At 33.1% G+C, this 21542-nt stretch overlaps 1 protein-coding gene across 1 annotated transcript in view; it reads left to right on the top strand.

Annotated features, from left to right (window-relative positions):
- The window catches only part of MAN2A1 (mannosidase alpha class 2A member 1), a 79769-nt gene that overhangs the window by 36986 nt on the left and 21241 nt on the right, over window positions 1–21542 (top strand). Inside the window, exons 8-17 of the mRNA XM_088130247.1 lie at window positions 860–1037; window positions 5280–5482; window positions 7577–7762; window positions 7994–8108; window positions 9483–9550; window positions 15611–15776; window positions 17123–17356; window positions 17439–17561; window positions 18209–18323; window positions 20410–20543. Of these exons, the coding sequence (XP_087986373.1) occupies window positions 860–1037; window positions 5280–5482; window positions 7577–7762; window positions 7994–8108; window positions 9483–9550; window positions 15611–15776; window positions 17123–17356; window positions 17439–17561; window positions 18209–18323; window positions 20410–20543 (1522 nt within the window). The remainder of the gene's footprint in view (window positions 1–859; window positions 1038–5279; window positions 5483–7576; window positions 7763–7993; window positions 8109–9482; window positions 9551–15610; window positions 15777–17122; window positions 17357–17438; window positions 17562–18208; window positions 18324–20409; window positions 20544–21542) is intronic.

Below are 21542 nucleotides of genomic sequence, written 5' to 3' on the forward strand. Positions count from 1 at the left end.
CTCTGGCAGTTTCTTAAACAGAAGTGCTGCTAGAGCAGTTTCCTTTTCTGTTCTGTGACAAAAGCTCTTGGTTTATTGCAACAGTGTTGATAAAGCAGAAGAATATAGGAAATCCTTCGTTGCATAGACATTGAAGTTTGCATACCAGAATAGTAATGAGAAGTGAACCCTTGTTTTTGTTTTTTCATTATTTTGTTTTGAATGTTCCTTGGGTGCTGGGGTTATTGTATTTGTACTTTAATTATTGTTTCACTGTTTTGATCCTAACCTTCCTATAGGAGGTTCTGTGAACCTATTCTTTTGAGAGTTGAGTAGCACATAAGCACAAGTAAATAAAATAAATCAATATTCAACAGGTTTTTGTTGATTGTGGAGTACCTGGGAAAATTTGTGGGTATTGTAGAATAATGAGCTATGAATACATTTAGCCATGGATGAACAGTGGAACTGTTGAATCTGTAGTGTTTTATTACTGTGATTTATTAGTTATATGCAACTTGAATTAAAAAAGAATCTTGATTGGTGAAATTGATGAGTACACTGGATTTTTGGTGTTCCCATTTCGTTGACCCAGGTTTTCTAAATCTGTTTGCTCAAATAATGGTACTCTTATGTTTGTCATATTGATTAAATACAAATAAGTTAAGGCTGTAGTCATTTTATACTCTTAGGAGTAAATTGCAGTGAATGTTGATAAACCTTCATAGGATTGCATGTTCAGCTAGAAGGAGTAGATTTTAAATATTCACATTATGAGCTCAGGAATCAAATTTGGTTGCATAAATCTTCCTTTTAAAAACTCTAGTAATTAGTTCAATCAAGTGAAATTTTGCAGACCCATTCTCCTTTTATCTTTAAGGGCATGGATGATTTTGGATCAGTACAGAAAGAAGTCAAAGCTTTTTCGGACCAAAATTTTATTGGCTCCACTAGGAGATGATTTTCGCTATACTGAAAGTTCAGAATGGGATCAGCAATATCAGAATTATCAGAAGCTATTTGATTATATGAATTCTCATCCTGAATTCCATGTCAAGGTAAGGAGTAATGATCCTAAGATAGCCATTATTTGATTTCCTTGCTACTAATTCTGTTAAAGCTTTATACTTGCTTCTGGACTGTGGTAGCAAGAGCTCAGTAAATATGCATGTCTTTCCAAAAGTGATTCCTCTGAGTTCTGGTGAGGTATTCTTCCAGTGTATAGGATTGTATAATATGTGGGTTTGCAGTCTTTGGCTAACAGTTTTATCCGTGCCTATTTAGAAGTAAGAAAGTTTTCCTCCATAATACATCATAGGATTGTACTATATATGGTTTATATATAAGTCACATACTTTATTTCTTCCTCTAAGAAAATTAAACTCAGCTGTCAGGTAACCTCATAAAATGTTAAACTAATAGATTCAGCAAACTTAACAATTTATCACTTTATCTTCTCCCAATGGAATCTGAAAAACCCCAAATCTTCACTAAGCTCCAGAAAGCATATTGTAGCAAGTCATATGGCTCTCTCTTAAAAGAGTTTTCCAGAGTACTAGCACCATGGTCTAAGACTTTTAAAGATGAACACGTTATGCTGGCTTTCCACACAAGTATTGGGAATATAAATGTGTCTAGATGTCATAGATTATATTTATTTAACTGGAATCGAAATAGAATTCACCCTACAGTGAGAAATGGCATTTTAAAAAGTAGATTAAAAACAACACACTATATATATATATATGTTTTAAGTTTCAGATCTCCCAAAGTAAAGATTTATGATGGTAATAGTTCCTCTGGTACGGTGCAAAATGCTTTATTTCCAAAATATTTTGAAATTTCAGAACAATTATCTGGTCACCACTTCAAAGCTAAAAAATTGTGATACAAAGTAGTCCTATGTTAAATTTATATAACCTTGAAATAATATAGACTTAAATTAAAAATCATTAGATTAACTGCCTCATGAAATTTGCTATCTCTCAAATTCAAATTTAGGAAATTTTCCTTTATATTTGTAAACACTTCTCTTCTATGTAAAATAACTGAAATTCTTTGAAAATTCACAGATTTAAATGATTTCATTGAAATTATTATTATTTATAGATTTGCTTTGAAATTATAATATTTGTTATAATTTTTGTTACCTGGAGTTTAAGAAATTTAGTCATATCTGTGTGGCATCTCCAAGAATATAGTCATACAGGAAGCATGTTATTTATGCTCAACCATAATGTAGAGCTATGTACAGATATTGTACTGGGCCTTTTTAGTTTAGGCTTGTACAACTCTCATTCCCTTCTCCTTCTTCCATGCAAAAGAGAGGGATTTTGGCAATATAGATATTATTCCCCAAGATTTTGATATCATTTTAAGTAAAAACTGGATATGATGGTTTAAGACAAACTCACATCATTTTATACTAAGTGAGCTTCAAAACATGGGATTGTAAGATGGGATAGTAAACTAACTGCAACTTGTTTAAATATGCACAGATATATACAACTTTTGTTGCATGCAAAATCATGATGTTCCAAATTTTTGGTATGTAATTCAGGAATACATTCAAATCTTTAAGACATATTTAACGTTTAATGCCATATTAACAATTGTTTGCATATTGTCCATTTTACATTTTATACAGAAGGATTCTGTGTTTTATTTCACCCCATGTATGATGGGGCCCTGAAATCCTGAAAAAGTTTTCATAATCAGGTTACCTTCATGACAAAGCCTACCTTAAATCATCAGATAGTAAATGTAATCTTCATGTAATGAAGTAAATGTAATCTACATGTAATCTTCATGTAATGAAAATTTTGAAATCCTTGAGAAATAATTCAAAATTAAATTCTAACAAACGTATGAATGTTAAATCAAAATAGAACAAAAATGGGGAAAACTCATGTGAATTAGGGGTAGGGGTACCCTATCCTCTTGGCTATTTCATATTTTCATTACAGTATAGCAAGGCTGACAGCCAACCCTTTTTAAACATTCCCTGGGGTGATTGGTAAATGCGGAAAAGAGCTTTTTGTTGAATCAGTGACAAATTAAGTTCATAAGAAATATAGTTAAATTCTTATCCATTGAATGGAATTTGGGATATTACAACTCTTCCATTGAATGGAATGAGTGATATTCCAATTTGTGTTATTTGCAAGTATGTTGAACTAAAAATAGCTAATATCAATGCTTAGCGACAATTTTTAATTGTTTATTTTTAAAAAAATACCATAGACTTAAAATCAGCCAAAGCACATTCCAATACTGATAGTAATTGGGTGTTTTAGATGCTGCCAAGGCATGTTGACCAAATTGTGAAATCAAGAAATATTTCAATTAACTATAAGCTGGTCTACTACCCTTACTTGTCCATGAGTTTCTCCCCAAAAGATTTATCTGCAATTTTCAAACTGGGATAGTCCCAGAGTGTAATTTATTCATGGGAAGGAGGGTTAAAATTACACTTCTGTCCCAAAATATTTCAAATATGCCTTGTAGTCTTTAATGAGATTATTGTTGATAGTCCTATGAGTATGGTATTATAAAAATCAAATCAGTCAATCAAGCAATCAGTAATGGAGCCAAGTCTCTACCATGTCACAAGATCTTATAATATATTAGTAATTGTGTTCAGAGTTGCTTCCTGACTAGGTCACTTTCATTCTATAGAAAAATTGAAGTCAACATATATGTCCAGCCATAAACCTAAAGGTCTGGGAAGTTTAAACTCCTGTTGTCATATGATAGCTATACCTTAGGTAAAGAAAGTCTAGGGATTTGTCTTTCTCATAAAACTTTAATATTTTATCATTCTGCTTAAAATAACAATGTTTAATGCAGGAATCTATTTTAGTAAATATACCAATATTAACTAATACCACTAATAGTTATTTTTACAACATCTATCTTTCCCCCCAAATTCAAGGATGTTTAACTATCTTTCATACTGATTTTTATCCAAGAGTTACAAAATTGATATAGTTACTTCCACAAATGAAAGAAGTTTCTTTGAAATAACTGTTCTCATGCACACACACATACAAACAAAAACACATTAATAAAAGGAAAAAAATAGATAAATTTAACAAGAATTAAAATACCCAAAAACAATTTTTAAAAATGGAAAAAGAAAAAGAATTATTGGGTTTCTGTTTTCCCCCTTTTTGTATATCTGCTAATTTACAATAGTGTAGACATTTAAGCCCCCTTAGAAGCTAGACTGTAAGTGATTATATTTGCCATGCTGCATGATGTTTTGTATGTATGAGAATTGTTCTTGCTTAAATTTGGTTAAATTTTTATTGTGTGTGTGTGTTTGTGTGTGTGTACACAAACACACACACACACACAGTTTTGCCATGGGAATCCTACTTTTTTTGTATCTTGTGCATGTGATTTACTATCTGATGATTTAAAGTAGGCTTTGTCATGAAGGTAACCTGATTATGAAAACTTTTTCAGGAAATTTAAGATTGGTTCCCATGTGCTGGGTTGTAGAAAACATAAAGACATACTTGCTTTCCAGACTTTAGATAAACAGTTTGTATTTGAGTAATCCATGTTCTATATGTTCTACTTCTGTAATCTGTATTCTGTATTTTAATGTTATATGTATATTTTTAATTAATTTAGATAAGTGGGGCTGCTTTATTATGCTAAGCACTGCTTTGGGTATCTTTGGGAACAAGAATGGTAAATAAAATTAATAGCAACATTAATAGCAATAAACCACAATGCAAACCTGGTCAGTGCATTTTTCTAAAATTATATCAGGAATGCAAAGTACTCCTGCAACAGCTACATGTGGTTAAGGGCAGGGAGTAATAGGAAAACTGTTCAGGTTTTATCAGGAAAATTCATATTATTCTTTCATAGGCAAGATTTTCTATGAGTTTTTAACTAACGTTTAAAAGATATAAGGTGACTACAAATACTAAACAGCCTCACGTACAAAGAAACAATTCCTACTTTATCTGTCTCATCTACATTTTGATGATTCATGATTTGCGTGCAAAATCAGTCTTCCCATCTCATCTGTTCACCTTAGGAATTAACAAGATATAGTAGCAAAGGAAAGGAAAAATTGAAGTGGAGATGGGAGGGAACAAATAATTTTAATACAAAGAAAAATGAGAAACAAAAACTAGAATAGGCCAACCTAGAACAATAATGGGAAAATCTCAGCTTCAGCAGTGAAACAGTATAGATTTCTCAAAGTTTGCTTTAAGAACAAAAATTGCTCCAACTGAATGCAGGGTAAAGAATTTATACCACATTTTAATTTACTTTAGGCTCAGTTTGGAACATTATCAGATTATTTTGAGGCGCTGCATAAAGCTGGTAAATTGGATGAAAAGAGCAGTAATTCAGTGTTCCCTGTTTTGAGTGGAGATTTCTTCACCTATGCAGACAGAGATCATCATTACTGGAGTGGATATTTTACATCACGACCTTTCTACAAGCGCTTAGATAGAGTTCTAGAATCATATTTAAGGTAAGTAGTATAATTTTGAATATTTGTGCTCTCATGCTGTCATGTAACACATGCTTCTGTAATTATATTGCTATATTTCTAGGTAAATAGAATCTAGCAGCATTTTTTTACTTATGATAAAAAATGCAATTCTGGGCCTAAATGTTAACTACTGTAGTATATTATAAAAGCTGTTACATAATTAATATCTTCTATTGCAATAATGAACTACTTTACTTTGTTTACCTTTTGGTGAAAGAAGGGGATATGTGCTGCTTGAATGCTTTGCTTCAGTTTTCCAGACCCTCTGTTCTACCATGCTCTCAGCTATAGTTAAATTAGCACTCCACATTTAGTCAGTCCTCATTAGTCACATCTCATCTGAAGATTTTTCTACAGATTTTTTATATCTCTGCAAACCTTGGGGTTTTGCTATGCTTGCTGACATTTTGTAAATTGATGGTTACATTTTTATTATATATAGATAGCATTTATAGAATTGGGATGGTAACTAATATTTAGAAGGTGACTTCTTTAACAATTTATTTTATTGTGTTGTGCTTCTATTCAGGAACTATTCCCTCCACAGTCTCTTCCTTTCCCCAGAATTTTATTATTTTGTTAACATTTCATGCTTTCCCCAATAATTATCTTTGGTTTATATTAAAATCCTGGAATTTTCTCTTGATTTCTGTTTGACTTTTTGTTTCTTGGGGTAGTTCAATAGCTTCCCTACTGAATCAGGAAATAATCTATCCAGACAATGAAATATTTCTCTTTGTCAAGCAATGAATACTATAAAGTCTAGTGGATTTTTTAAAGAATTTCAGATCACAGCTTAAGAATTGTAAGACAGGTACATCTTCCAAAGTACATTTCCAGCAGTCTGGTGATTGCAGTTAAATCTACTAAATATTCTCTGATGTGCCCAACAATATGATAAACCTGTTTTTGTTAACTTAATTGCATCATGAATTCTAAGTGTTTAAAATAATCATTCTTATTAAAGTAAATTTATACTGCTTCTCATTGTAATCAATCCTGAAGCAGTTCACAAACCCAATAGAGCCGAATAAAAACACTCCATTAAAAAGTTTAGGGGGATATAATAGTTAGAGACAGCCAAACTACAAAAGTGTTTTTTTTTTAAACCTACCTCTTTTTTAAAAGGATAAGACATTCAAACCCATAATTTCAAAAGATATATAAACAATATCAATTTCTTTTATTTTTCCCATTTCTGATTATAACAGGTTCTAAGTTAGCAACATTCAATAAAAATTCTCAGACTTTAGGAAACTTTTGTGGCTGCAATAGGAAAACTTCTGTAGCTGCAATAGTATCAGAGTCAAAAAGTACATGCAAAGCATTCAGAAAGGCATTTCCCAAAGTATGTTGGCATGGGCAAAATACTACTTCATCAAGCATCAAAGCAGCTGCCTCTTCCTGAAGACTCAGATTAGCTGATCTGAAGGATTTCCCAAGTTGTGAACATACAGAAGTAATATATTTGTTGTGACCCCCAGGAAATAGAAGTGCAGAGATAACCAAAGGAAATGATGTCTCATTATTTTGGGATTTTCAAATGCTTCACACATAGCTCTACCCCAAAAGATGATGATGATATGATGATGATGATGATGATGATGATGATGATAACAACAACAACAACAACAACAAATGCTTAACTTATATGCATTACCAAAAAGCACTGTGAAGTAAATCAAATCCAGTTTTAGGTTCAACAGAGTTTGTTTGTTTGTTTATTAAATGTTTACATTGCCTGACTCCCAGTGACTTCACTTAGCCAAGTGAAGAATATTATAGAAGGCCCAAGCTACCAATAGATAGATTTATGTATGCACATAAATGTGTACATCTCAAACTTTGTTTTTCAAACTATGATTTTTCTGTAAGGATGAGTTTTCATGTGTAAAAGGATTAAAATAATGCCTCTAATAAAATATTTTTCTAATCCATCTTATAGCACTGAGTGATGGTAATGAAATGTAAGTCAAAATTGCAAATGTTGTTCAACTGCACAATAGAAATCACTTTTAAGAGTATATTTGTTTAGCTAATAATACTAATAATAAGCATTCTCTTTTATTTCAGGGCTGCAGAAATTCTGTATTCTTTGGCTGTGGTACAATCCAGAAAGTTTGAGAAAACAAAAATATTTCCTTCAGTCGAATACTACAGATTGCTGACAGAGGCTAGAAGAAATCTGGGACTTTTTCAGCATCATGATGCCATCACAGGAACTTCGAAAGATTGGGTGGTTGTAGATTATGGTACAAGGTGAGGATTAAAAGTGTTAAAGTGTCTCAAAAAGTTTTATTCTTTAAAATGAATCTGATTATCTGGAGTCTTGTTTTAGATCACACAAGATGGTTTGCTTGTTTTAAATTTAAGTAGTCTAATTAATACTTGCATGTCAATAAGTACTTGGCAGCTCTTTTTTCCTAGTCCTTTAATACAAACATGTTTGAATTTAGCCTTCCATAGTTGCTGTATTTATTTTATTCACAGGCTTTTCCATTCATTAATGAACTTGAAGATGATCATCACTGAATCTGCTCACATTCTTATTCTAAAGGACCAAGAAATGTACAACTACAACACAGCAATACCGTTCTTTACAATGGTGGGTTTCACAAAACAGTTAATGTGATCATGGTGACTGTAACAGAGGCCATAAATTGTGCTGATAAAAAGATAGGTTTTCAGTGCAAGATGGCTAGGATAGATGATAAAAAGTTAATTTTAAACTTGAATTGGTCCTTTAATCACAAAATAAAACAGCAGAATAGAATCCCACACCTTTATGCATATAGGAGACATGCATATAGGTAGTTCCCAGGTTAAGAACACCCAGGTTACAGACAACCCAAAGTTAAGAACAGAGCCTATGGCAGCAAAATTCAAGTTAAAAACACAATGATTCGAGTTAAATACTGAATGTTTCAAGTTCATTACACAATACTACTTATATAGTATTATACAATAATGCTGTTCAGATTTATACACAAAGTCTACTTAGGAATTTGTTCTTAAACTGGGGACTACCTGCATATGCAAAATATGCCCTGCAACACTCCCAGGATCTCCTCTCATAACTTCCCTGTTTTCACACTAGTCTTTTTTTGTGGGGGGGAGGGGAGGTGTCAGTTGCAGTATTTGAAAGCAAAGCACTGGGTTCCAACTGCCTGTTCTATTTTTTAAGAATATTTCTATGTCTTTGTGAGTCTAATACTTGTTCATGGGAAATAAAGGTGATAATGAAAGGAATCCCTTGTTTTGCTTTGAAGCAGAACTAGCTGATCATTTTTCTAAAATCATCTGAGATAGAACACCAAGGAAGATACTCTGGAAGCACTGGTGCCCCATGGGTGCTGCACTGTGAACTACTAGAGATGGCATTTCCACTGAATAAAAAAAAAGATTGATTAAATACTCAACAATAAATAGTCAATGAAATTAAAGGTATTTTTAACATGAACATTATAATTAATGTATCTGAGTTTGAAATAACTCAGTCTGAAAGAATGGGGTAACACTTTGGGTTATAATCTATTCAGTCTAAGTTTCTGAAAATCATACTTTGTCTTTCTCTCTCTCTCTCCCTCTCAGTTCAAATGACCTTGTTTGGTTAGAGCTTGGCTGCATTTCTCTTGGGGCCCACCTGAGACTTTGCATCTCAGATTTTGGCTGAGATAAAATTTTTTGGTGTGAGTCTCCCCTTACCTTACTAGATAGGTTTTCCTCATTCCTGAGGAAGAAGATTGATTCTTGTCTGGCATATTGTGGCCTCTTTCTCCCAGCAACATCATCACTCAGCCCAGATAAAGCCTTACGAGAACTTAAACAGAAGATTTGGGATTTAGACCTACAAAATGACAGGACCAAAATCACCCATCCTCATTATAGCACAGTTGCAGGCTCTCTTGGACTATTCCTAGCTCTGTTTGTTTCATATGTTGCATCAGTAAGTAACCAAAAATACTTTCCCTGCTGGTAGGATGTTACTCAGTCTTCACAAGACTCTTTGCCACATAAGACTGTCATACAGCTGGGAAAACAGCCAAGGTAAATATTTGGTTCTTTAATATTTGAAAATATCTAAAAATGTTAGATGATGTTTCTATGTTGTGTATGTGTGAATGAGAGAGCATGCACTATTCAGCACAATCACTGTTTGCTCTAGTTTATCCACTCCCAGCATGTGCCCCTCCCAGCATGTGCCCCAACCCAGATTACCAGTGCAAATGTTACTTCTGATTAACAACAGACCAATTTCTATTATAAATGGTAAGTTAACTATGTCATTACTAAAGAACCCTGGATATGAAATAATGCTTCTTGAATAAATAAATGATTAGATCCATATAAAAATAATTTGGGTTGGATCTACAGTTCAGTAAAGCAGAACTCTACAAAAACAAGGTTTTATCACATCTAGAAAAGATGCAATTTTTGCTTCTGGGGAATTGGGATACTTTCCAAGAGAATATTCAAGGTTTCACTGGGGACTGTAAATGGAGAAGACTGGTGGATTTCCATTCTCTTTTCCAATAAAAAGAATCTTTCTCATTTGCGCACTGTCAACCATTGAACTTCTTTATTTTAATTATAAAGGTGTGTGCTTTAATGTATCTTGCTTTGGCAGCCCATCAGTTGATTATAATAATACAAAGTAATGCAATTCAAATGTATGTTGCATTTGAACTACCTCTTGTATAAAACAGACATAAGCAGGAAACAAAGGAAATGAATAAGAAAAATAATTACAGCACAAACATCTTTTATCAGTTGTGAGATAGTAACAAAGGCACATTTAGAGGTCATTAGGGCAAAACAAATAATCATTTGTTTAAAAAACTTTGAAGTGATATTAAAACAATATTTATTAAATATCTAGCAGAATGTCTGACTTTTTTAACCATCTTTCAGTCTTAACTTTTCTACTGATTTTATTTTTTAAGTAAAGATTGATTACCATAGTGTTCCAGAAAATCTACTTGATGTTATTGGTTTTGTACTAAGCTGCAGTTGATTTCAAGAAGAAACAGTAGCAACATCAAATGAATAAGGTTACAGATGTCTTTTTTAGCCAGTTGATACAACATGATAAGCCAAAATATGAGCTGCATGCTGTGCATTGCTTGCATTGCATCCCATGTCTCGTTCTGCAAGTAGTCTTGGGTAACAAAACCACATACTGCTTTCTTCTCAAAAGAGCTGTCTACAATTTGTTAGCTTTGCCTACTCATGTGAAAAGCAAGTAGTGCAATCAGAGCATTGTGCACCAACTTGTAGCATGTTCACAAAGCTTTATATCAGTTTAGTCAGTCATAAACAGGCTAAGATATATGCACTGCACTTTGTATAGGGAAAGCTGTATAAGGTAAAAGTTGTTTTGAATAAGCTTGACTATTGAAAGTTAATAATTGCTAGCAATGAAAGTTGAAATCAAACATTTTAACTCATAAGGGCCACAAGTAATGACAATAAAATCATAAGAGTTAATTTCATAATCCTATTTTAGTAAAGTAGGACCATGAAACCCTGCTCGCAACCCATCATCACCATCATCATCATCTAAATTTATATGTCACCCAAATCCCAGCAACTCTGGAAGCAGAGGTTTAAAAATATTTGCTTCTGCTAATATTGCTCATGGCTTATGGCTCAATGCAATGAAAACTCTATGTGTCTAACGTACTGTACATATTATAACCTATTCTATTATAGGGTTCCCAACTTTTATGGTCAGTGGACATATTTTGACAACATAGTTCTGGGCATGATAGCTTCTTTGCATGAGGGGCTTGTCCATTCACAGAATGACATGGTCAAATACAAACAAGGGGACATTAAACTGAAAAGGCACCTAGGTAAAGGGTTGCAGGCACAATAACAGAACAGTAGATCTAGTTGGTTCCAAAAGGTAAACATACTTGGATGTATCCTTTATTACAGTGTTATTTAGATATTAACAGCAGAGGTGTGAGCAAATAGTTTTAGGTAGAGTGATAATGAAAAAGATACCAATTGCATTGTAGCCAAAGACAAGCTAACTCTGAAACAAACTTCTTTGCATATTTGTTCAAAGTAAGTACTAAATAGATCTGTGATTTCATTATTTAAGGTGAATATTACCCTAGGAATTAGGTTGTGGTTTTTTTTATTACAAGCGTTATGCCCTAAACATTGGCAAAAGCAGTAATATACTGGGAATTTTTTTAAAATGGAAAATATATTATATGCAGTTACAAAGCTTTAAAGGTTTGTTAGTCATTCATAAGTTTTAGGTAAAAATTTGCTATCTGTTTTTGATTGATACTGCAAGATCCAGAAAGGTGCTGAATTTTGCTGAAGCACACATATTCTTTTGAGATTTCTTCCAGCGTTCTCTTGCTTTGTTACTACTTTCAAACATGTATTCAATCATTTACTGTTTAGAGATTGTTCATTATTATTTTTCCAGAGAGCAATATGTGTGTGTTGTTTTGACACAATAGATTTTTTTTAGGTTTCCAGGCTGTATTAAGATCTTAATTTCTTTTGCTGCCATTTACAGATAGTATTTATGGATGGTACTATAATTGGTGAAATACTTCATATACTTTTATGATGATCTGTGGATTTTGCCAATTGTTTTATCAGGAGAAGGGAAGCAAACTGCCTCTCCTTGGAGTTTTTGCTCATCTGCCAGTTACATATTTATGCTATTTGAAGAGAATATGTTTTGTCATTGAGGGTTTTGCATTCGGTTATGCTGCAATGCATATTTGATGCAGTTCAGTTTTCCTGGTTAAAAGTTGTATGACATAATGTTTAGGCATATTGGTATGAATTTTTCATGGAAGTATCTTTGATACTAGAGGTAAGTAATTTGTTTTCCTTGTAAAGGTTAACAGTTGCAGTTGTCTGTTTCTGGAAAATTACTTAGGGTATTTTTGAAAATATCTTTGTTACTCTTGTTTGTATACAATCAATACAACAGTTCCATCAAATTTTTATAGCCTTCCTGAAAGTTCATAAAGGGAGGTGGTATTTTTGCAAATGAAAATTCTAATGGATGCACCATTGATTTAAGTGCACCATCCCATTGCTTAGGAACATATCAAAGTAGATTTTTTTCCCATAGCTGCTAGAGTGGCAGTAAGAATAAAATACAATTTAATTGGTTCTAGAATGAAATTGGAATTTTGGAGAGCACTTTAATGCTGGAATAGGCCAAGCCACACTTCTAATTCTAGGAAAAAAAATGTTCTGACTGGAAATTTTTTTCTTCAGGGTCTTTCTGGCTGATCGAAACAGGAGAGCAATTTTAAATTTTTGAAGGAAGAATCAATTCCAGCATAGACCCAGAGGCCAGTGCCACAAAGAAGTGCTCTGAATGGTGAGAGCAGCATAGCTGCCTATTGCCTCTAAAACAGAGGTAGTTGTTCAGTTTTTCCAAGTTCTCCAGGAATTTAAATGGGAGCAAACTTCCTTCAATAAACCTGCCACTTTGCTTCAGGGTTTTTTTTTTTAATTTTTTCTTTTTTTATTTATTTGTGATGAGTTATATCTGGTCTCTGTCTTCCACATGAGTGTTGTTCTGTGCTACACAGAATGAGTAGAGTCTGTTGTGAGTGTGATGTCTTGATTATTGTAACTATGATATTATAGGTGGCATAATATACTAATAATAAACATTGCTCTAAGATAGTATGGTAGTCATATTAGTCATAGCTGCAATGTGCATACTGTTGTATATCTGAAATGCAAACTTATTAACTGGAAACTTTGTATGCAAATTTTGTAGTTTTTTTCCTTTCCAAAATTGCAAACCTGTATTTTTATTAAAAAGATGTGTTCCTTCTGCTTATAGGGCCGTTCTTAGCTTTTAATTTTTCTCTGTTCCCCAAAGATTTCTTTTCATGATAAATTAGATTCCCCCAATTAATCTATGTACAGGTATCATTAATTCAGTGACATTTTTTCCTGATGGTTCTGTTGAAAATAGAATATTATATTGCCCTTCTTATTTTTCCGTACCATTATTAAAGTTTTCACATCTCCTCAATTTGGGTGATATGCAGACTGTTTTTGCATTAGCAGTTTGCATATCTCCTAGGTGACAGAGATATATACATTCTAGTTTGCATCAGTGACAAGATGTTGGAGAATATATCCGAGTTGATATAATCAGTAGTGATATGAATTACAATTTTAAATCAGCAAATAAAATTAATCTTCTTTATTTTAGAATGTAAGTTTCTTTGGGTAGGGAACTGTATAATAAGAGTCCTGATGGATTCCAGCATTCTGTTCTCATAATGGCCAGCCACATTCTTTCAGAAGCTTTAAAACAGGATATTAATTTAATAGTACTCTTCTCATTTAATTTTAAAGATTTTATTTTCTTCTTCTAAATTTCCCAACATTCAACTGTATTTGATCCTGAATTCTAATATTATATGAAAGATTCTCCTTGTCTACTTTTGTAAATATAGAGTATTAAAAAATCTTAAAGGTTGAAATTAATTATACAGTAGTGCTTGATGAGCACTAGGAGAACCATCCGTGGGCCTCATATTACCTACTCTGGTATAAAATATTTACATGGGCAGAGTACAGAATAGAAAATCTGTGTGAAGGATTTCTGTGTAGATTTTTGTATTATCTTGATGTTATGTCTCATAACAAAATTGTGTAGTTCTGAAGGTTGATAGAACATTTGGTGATAGAGGTTCAGTACCAATCAAAATGCTACTTGGAGTTACCCCGTTTGCTAGTGAATATATAGCACTGTTTATTATTCTGGAGGTACTTCAGAAGAATACATAGCAATGCAGGTGTTTTCTTCTTTATGGTATGGCCAGTTTGATTTTATAGGTATATCAATTTTGTGAAACTTATCTTACTCATATTTTGTTTCCAGCTTGTTACTTAGTTGCTTTTAACCTTTTGCTTTCTGTAAGTATAGAATACACACAAACACACAAACAATTTCCATGTATTCATTTTGAACTTTGCAGCTGGTACTTATACAAATTTACAGAGGAAGTATCTCAGTAACATAACCAGTTGTGGAGTGTGCTAAAGACATGAGAATGGGGCCAGAAATGCCATGTCTAGATATATCATTCTAAGAGTAAAATGTAGATTTTTTTGTAATTTGCATAAAGATAGATTTGAGTTTACAGTTTTAGTGTCCATTGATATATTAATTATGGTTTTAGCAATGAAATAGCATTTCTGTAGCTGTCTTTAGATTCAGCCAGATTTGTTGGTTCAGTTTGGATAATTCCCAGAATTTAAGTTTTAGCCCCAATATATCTGGATGCTGCCAAGTCAGCAAGCTGCTAAATATCATTTAAAAAGAAAAAGAAAAAAAAACCTGGGTTGAATCTGGCAAGTTTCCTTCACTGGAAGATGTTTCCTTTGGAAGAAGCTTAATTTCATCCAATCCAATGCTATGAAGTTATTTCATTTTAAAAAACAGCAGTACATTTAGGCATTGCAATTTTTTTTTTTAATTGGAATAGTATGTAAGTCCATTGACATATATTACACAACAGGATTACTGATTTATCTTGGGCAGGGACTTAATTTATATATCCTCAAAATATATGAAACTATGGTTCCTTTGAGATTAAAAAATAGGTTGGGTTCATACATCATGTTAAGCCATAATATGATTGGTTTTTATTTCATGTATGTAAATGGGATTAGTAAGTAAACTGTAGATTATTTTTGGACAATAAACAACCATTTGAAATTGTTTATGCAGTTGCTATTTAGCAATGTGTATTAACAAGAACTCATTTTTTATACTTTAGGTGCCCTCCCCAACCCTTTATACAATCAATAGAAGTGCGTAGAAGAGCTAAAAGTGGTGGAAAAAAATCATAAATTGGCCAAACAATTGATGACTGCTTTGTTTCTCTGCAAGATTGAATCTGATTAATTTCTGGCTTGTTCAACAAACAATACGTAAAATAAATTATGGCTTAGTGCAGTCATGAACCCAGTCATGAATATATCTGACCCTATTTCTAATGATTTCTCATATCTGTAGAATTATTTTTAGTGAAGCAGAATTATTTGACCAAATTACTTTGATTTTATAAAGGTTTATCAACTTTCTTGCAGGTACCTTTTGATTTATAATCCTGTAGAACAAGAACGTTCGTCAGTGGTTTCAGTCTATGTGAATACACCTAGAGTTAAAGTACTCTCTCCATCTGGAAGAGCAGTTATGGTCCAACTTAGTGCAGTATGGGATGGAACATCTAAAATCTCCTATGATGCATACCAGGCAAGCTATTTTAATATATATGTGTACATATTCTGAACAAACTTAATTTTGGAAAATGTCCTACTAATTGCAAAATAAAAAATATTACATTTCAATCAGTGATTTATTATTGTTGATGCAGAATGCCTTCTGGATTGTATTTTAAAAATTCCAGTTACAAAAAATTCCTCAGTGTCTCCATTCTGAGGCCTTGAAAATGCTGGAACTTTTAAAGTAAAATCCTAAGCACCTTTACTTAGAAATAAACCTTACTGGGATTAATGGGGTTTATTCCCAAATAAATAACTCAAAATCAGATTATAGTTTTTTAAAAAATACTATTGTAATGCATAACTGATAAATTATAACATTTTTATTTTAACAGTTTAAATTTGAATTTGGCAAGGAAGATTAGAACACAATACAGATTAACTTGAGCAGAGGGTTGTTTTTTTTTAACTAGATGTTTTATATAGAAGTATGCAAGTAACTTCCCTTTCTTTCTGTTTTGTGGTATGAGAAAATAACCTTAATTTCACTTTGATTAAATTGTTAGCCAAATGAATGTAGTTTAAGGCAATCAGATATTCACACCTGCTGGTGTATATGCTTTGTACCTATTATGTTACAGTCATGTAAAGTAAATGTGATGAATTTTGTCTTCTTGAAGCATACAAGTAAGGGTCTAAAACATAAACCAGTGTAGACTATTAAGTATCATATTTTGAATTTGATTCATAACTCCTTTTTACCAGATGAATTGATCATATTTCATTGTATCAATCTATTTTACTTTGATTCTTAAAATGGGAAAAAATAGGAAGATCCATTTTAGTGATATCTGTGACAAAAGGCTTCTCAGGAAGTGGCAGCGGTTGGCTTGGAAGATAAGCAGGGTCAGGCATGGTTACGACCTTGATGAGAAATGTCCACAAAATCCTGGTGGGGAGGTGGGGGGGCTACATTGGTTTTGTTCTTTTTTTTTAATCCTCAAATAAGGCAGTACCACTTCAATATCTTCATCACAAAAACTACTGGGTGTGTCCATGGAGTCATGAGGAACTGATCTCAACTGATGATGTGTTTACTTTAGGAGGAAAGGCATAGCTACTGTTGATATTCTTTCCAAGCTACTACTTTAATTTAGGTAAAGCCATAGATATAATGAAGCAGAAAGTACAGCTAATATGAGAAATAATTCTGAATAAAATTTGTTTTCATTTGACTGTTTCCCTTATAAAATAATTTCTAGTGTTGAGTTTAAGATCCTAACAATTGGTTGTTTCGAGAGCCAGAAAAAATTGTTGACACTTGGGTGTCTGTTCTTGACATCAGAAATGTAATATTTTCTTTCTTTTATTCAACAGATCTCTTTCTTGGCTCATCTACCTCCTTTGGGTTTTGGAGTTTATGAGCTTCTAGAGGGATTGAATTCAGAAACTGCACTGGCTGATTATAATCTGTATCATAATGATAAAGCTAAGTTAGTCAAGCCATACAGAATTTTTACTGTTAAAGAGGTACAGAATGCTTTGGATGAGATCATGTTAGAGAACTTTTACATGAAAATCTGGTTCTCTGGGAATTCTGGACTTGTTGAGGTATGAATGTAAACTATTTTGAAAATACTTTTGAAACTGAAATTATGAGGAAAATTAACCTCATTAATTGCTTTCCCTTTAGAAAGTAAATACGAAAGAAGATAATAAAAATTATCGGGTAAAGTTGGACTTTGCTTGGTATGGAACTACAAGCAACAGAGACAAAAGTGGAGCTTATCTCTTCTTGCCAGATGGAGAGGGCAAGGTAATATTACTACATTTGCAGTAGGTTTTCTTTTAGGGTTTATGGAGGAGGGGAGAGAAGTTAGTGTGGATATATTGGCTTGGAATCAAAGTTGACTCCTTCGTACTAAAAAAATAATTCAACTTAGTAAAATAATGTTGATAAGAAAAGTGATTCCATACTAATTAAAAGAAGGTGGAGGAGGAATGGTTGCTGAAATAATTCAGGAGTATTTCTTGCAAGTAGTATGCCTGTTCTTTGTTTTGAGAAATAATCAAGAAAATTAAATAAGATGTTATATACGATACACTATCATCTCTTTTATTATATTACTAGTTTAGGCTTGGATTTAGAATTTCAGATTTAATTTTTTGCTGATTTCCCCTGTTCCCATTTAGAAGTTGTCAGATCTGCTAGAATAAAGTAACCGGGAGCTAAAAGGTGAAAGGGGGAATTGACAAAAATTACTTTGTTAGTGAATAGTGACACGGAGAAATAAAATTAGTCTTAATTTTTACCTCATGGTAAAATATTTGACTGTTTTAAACATCTGGAGGAGCTAATTGAAAAAGAAGTGATGATAGGTTCCCCCCATTCCTCCCTTTCAAGCAGGACTATGAAACTTGAAACTAGAAGGTACAAATTTGTTTATCTTTGTCTTCTTGCAGCCTTATATTTATTCTGATCCACCTATCATACGAGTGACACATGGGAGAATTTTTTCTGAAGTTACTACTTTTTTCAGTCATGTGACTCACACTGTACGACTTTATAAAGTTCATGGTAAGGTAAAATTAACAAATGTAGTTAACTCTACTATTGTTCTGTTTAAAGATGAGAATACTGATTTTTTGCTAGAGTATATGTGATTATAACTGACTGTAACTGACTATTCGTTTGACTTGCTAAGCTATTGACCATCAAAATTGGTCAGTGGTTTACAATAAGACCAAATTTCAAGTCAAGGCATTAAAAACAATTTGACTAACAATAAAACAAGTAAAATCAAATGTTGAAATTAACAATTAATCAACAGCCTCTCCAAAAAGATGTTGTAAAGGTATAAAGCTGTAAAGGTGTTTCTAAAAGCTAATAAATATGCTAGCTCATTCAGTTGTATGGGAAGTGCATTCCAGAGAACTGAGGCACCATTAGAAAAGATGCAATCCCAAGTCACTGCCAGATGAACTCACAGCCTCTGTAGCAAGCTTTGTCCCTGAGCATGGAAGTTCCTGTAAAATGAGATGTTCCCTTAATCATCCTGGACCTATGTCATGTAGGGGTTTAACCATAACAATCAGCATTTTGTTTTTTGCCCTGAAATGAATTGGCAGCCAGTGCAGTGCATGAAGGATAGGTGTAATATGATCTCTCTGCATTCTCCCTGAGACCAATGCAGCTTCTGAGTTTTGCAGCAGCTGAATTTCTGGATTAACCACAAAGGCAAGCCCCATTTAGAGTGCGTTAATATAGTCAAGCCTGGAGGTTATTAAGCACTAGTGCTCCAGATTTAAGATCATTTTCTTCTAGAAAGAAATGCAGTTAGCATATTAACTGAAGCTGATGAAAAAGTTGACCCTGCATGTGGGAAACCAGAGAGAAATTCAAGGAGCCCCACCTCATATACCTGCTCCTTCTAAAAGAGTGTTATTCCATTCAGGATAGGCAGATCTATCACCTGAAATTATAGCCCCTAACAATAAACATTTAATCTTATCTGGATTCAGTTTCAATTTATTATTCTTCATCCAGCCCATTACTGACTGTTCAGGGGAGTTCTAGTTTAGTTTAAACTGCAGTAGAGGTTAATGCGCTCAATTTATGCAGCGTACTTGAGGCTAGACTATTGTAATAAATTGCATGTGAAACTGCCTTTGAAAAATGTTCAAGCTCTGGTGACTTTGATCTTTGAAAGTCTGAACTATCAGGCAAGGTCATCTTAAAGATATAGCAAGTCCAAATGTTAACTATGTGTTAATATTTGAAAAGAATATTTCCTTCATGATGTAAAACTGCAGTTGTTTCTGTGAGAAAATATAGAAAATAAAACATGTATAACATTTATTTGGAAAGGTTTTTAGCTTTCTGAAACAGCTGAACTATATTGCATAGTTAGCTTTTGCTTCTGTGAGTACAATGGATAAATAAAAAATCCATGTTATATCTGCAAGTCAGAGAAGGGCAATAAAATGTATGTGTGCATATGTACATATGTTTTCCTAAAGGTGCGTGTACTCCAGATGTGTGAAATCTGACTCCCAAAATTCTCTGCAGTGGCCATGTTGATGGATAATTCTAGGAGTTGAAGTTCACAGTGCTGGAGGGCATTCAGATGTGGAAAGCTTGGATGGATGGATGGTTGGTTAGTTAGTTAATGCTTGCTTACTAATTTCTGTCCTTTGACCTACTGTTCCAGAGTAGTGCTTGAACATGGTAGTGGTAAGGAATCAACAATTATGCAGGGAGAACAATACAGGCATCTAAAAAAAGTAATCTTTTCATTATTCCAATTTTATCAAAATACAGGTAGTCCCTGAGTTAAGAACACCCTGGGTTACAGACGACCTGTAGTTAAGAACAGCGCCTATTATAGCAAAAGTGGAGTTAAATACACAGTGATTCAAGTTAAATACACAATGGTTTGAGTTCATTACACAATACTACTTATACAGTATTATACAGTAATACTGTTCCGGCTTACATACAAATTCAACTTAAGGACAGACCTTGGGAATGGAACTTGTTCTTTAAACTGGGGATGACCTGTAGGAGATGATGAGACACTTGTACCAGCTAAGTTCATGGGTTTAACTAACCACTATTGTGAAATGTCATGGTCAGTGTATTATGAAATACCTTTTATATTTAGGATTAGAAGGTCAGTCTCTTGAGATATCCAATATTGTGGACATAAGAGGAGAATACAACCGTGAGATTGCAATGAGAATTTCATCTGATACAGAAAGCCAAAACAAATTTTATACTGACCTCAATGGATACCAGGTAATTCTCATGAACTAATTTAATGAGTACTGTATGCATATATTAAGTTCATAAGTTCCTTTTATTTATTATTATTTATTAAGCCAATTTATATACCTGCCCACCTCACCACAGGTGACTCTGTAAAAGTAATTATAATAAACTGCATAATATTTAATCTGAATTTTGGGTCACAAAGTTTTATATAAAATTAGCAACTTCTTTTAAACACTTTTGGTGACATCCAATAGAGCATATGTGCAATATTGTTCACCCAATGCCTCTTTTCCTTCCTCTTCTCCTTCTTGCAGTCCCCTGTACCCCAAATAAGCCCCTTCAAAATGTTGGAGGGAGAGATCTATATAATATTGTGAATTGTCCATCAGGCTGTAGTGGGAGGGGAAAGCATCCAAATCAGGTAGAAGAATCTTTCACAGCTCATGGTTTTGATACCTCTGTCCTCCTTCAGAAACTTAGCAACGCACAGTGCACAGTGTTTCTAGACCTTTTAAATAAAGTATTTAGCATTTTAAAGATGCTTGGGGCAGAGGGGTTTGTATTTTGTTAGTGTTTTATAGTTCTTACATTGTTAGCCATCTTTGGGATTCCTTTAGTATGGAAGAATATAAAAACAACAAATGAATAATTATAATTGTGATGAAAAGATACATTTCTTTGTCATTGAACGTGAAGAAAAAAGTATTCACTTTATTCTAGGGAAATAATATTTGAGAAAGTTTGACAGATAACTTTAAGTGTCTGTGTTTATGTGTGAGCCAGCATAACAACAACAGTTGAGTAAAAAAAAAATTCTTTTCTTACAAACTCTTAATTTTTTATAAGTTTATGGGCATTTCTTACATAAACAGTGTTTACTGTTCAGACTTTCAAAAAAATATATAATTAAAAAAACATAGTTTCTTCAGCTGATATAAATAGCACCTTTGCCTGGTCTTATTGTGACTGGATTTTGCAGAAATATTTTTTAACAGTCATTTTGGTAACATCTAAGAAGTAGCA

The sequence above is a fragment of the Python bivittatus genome, unplaced genomic scaffold (assembly GCF_059951505.1).
Source record: "Python bivittatus isolate LINGU-HERP-01145 unplaced genomic scaffold, Pbiv_v1 ctg000850_np1212, whole genome shotgun sequence".
NCBI classification, from domain to species: Eukaryota; Metazoa; Chordata; class Lepidosauria; order Squamata; family Pythonidae; genus Python; species Python bivittatus.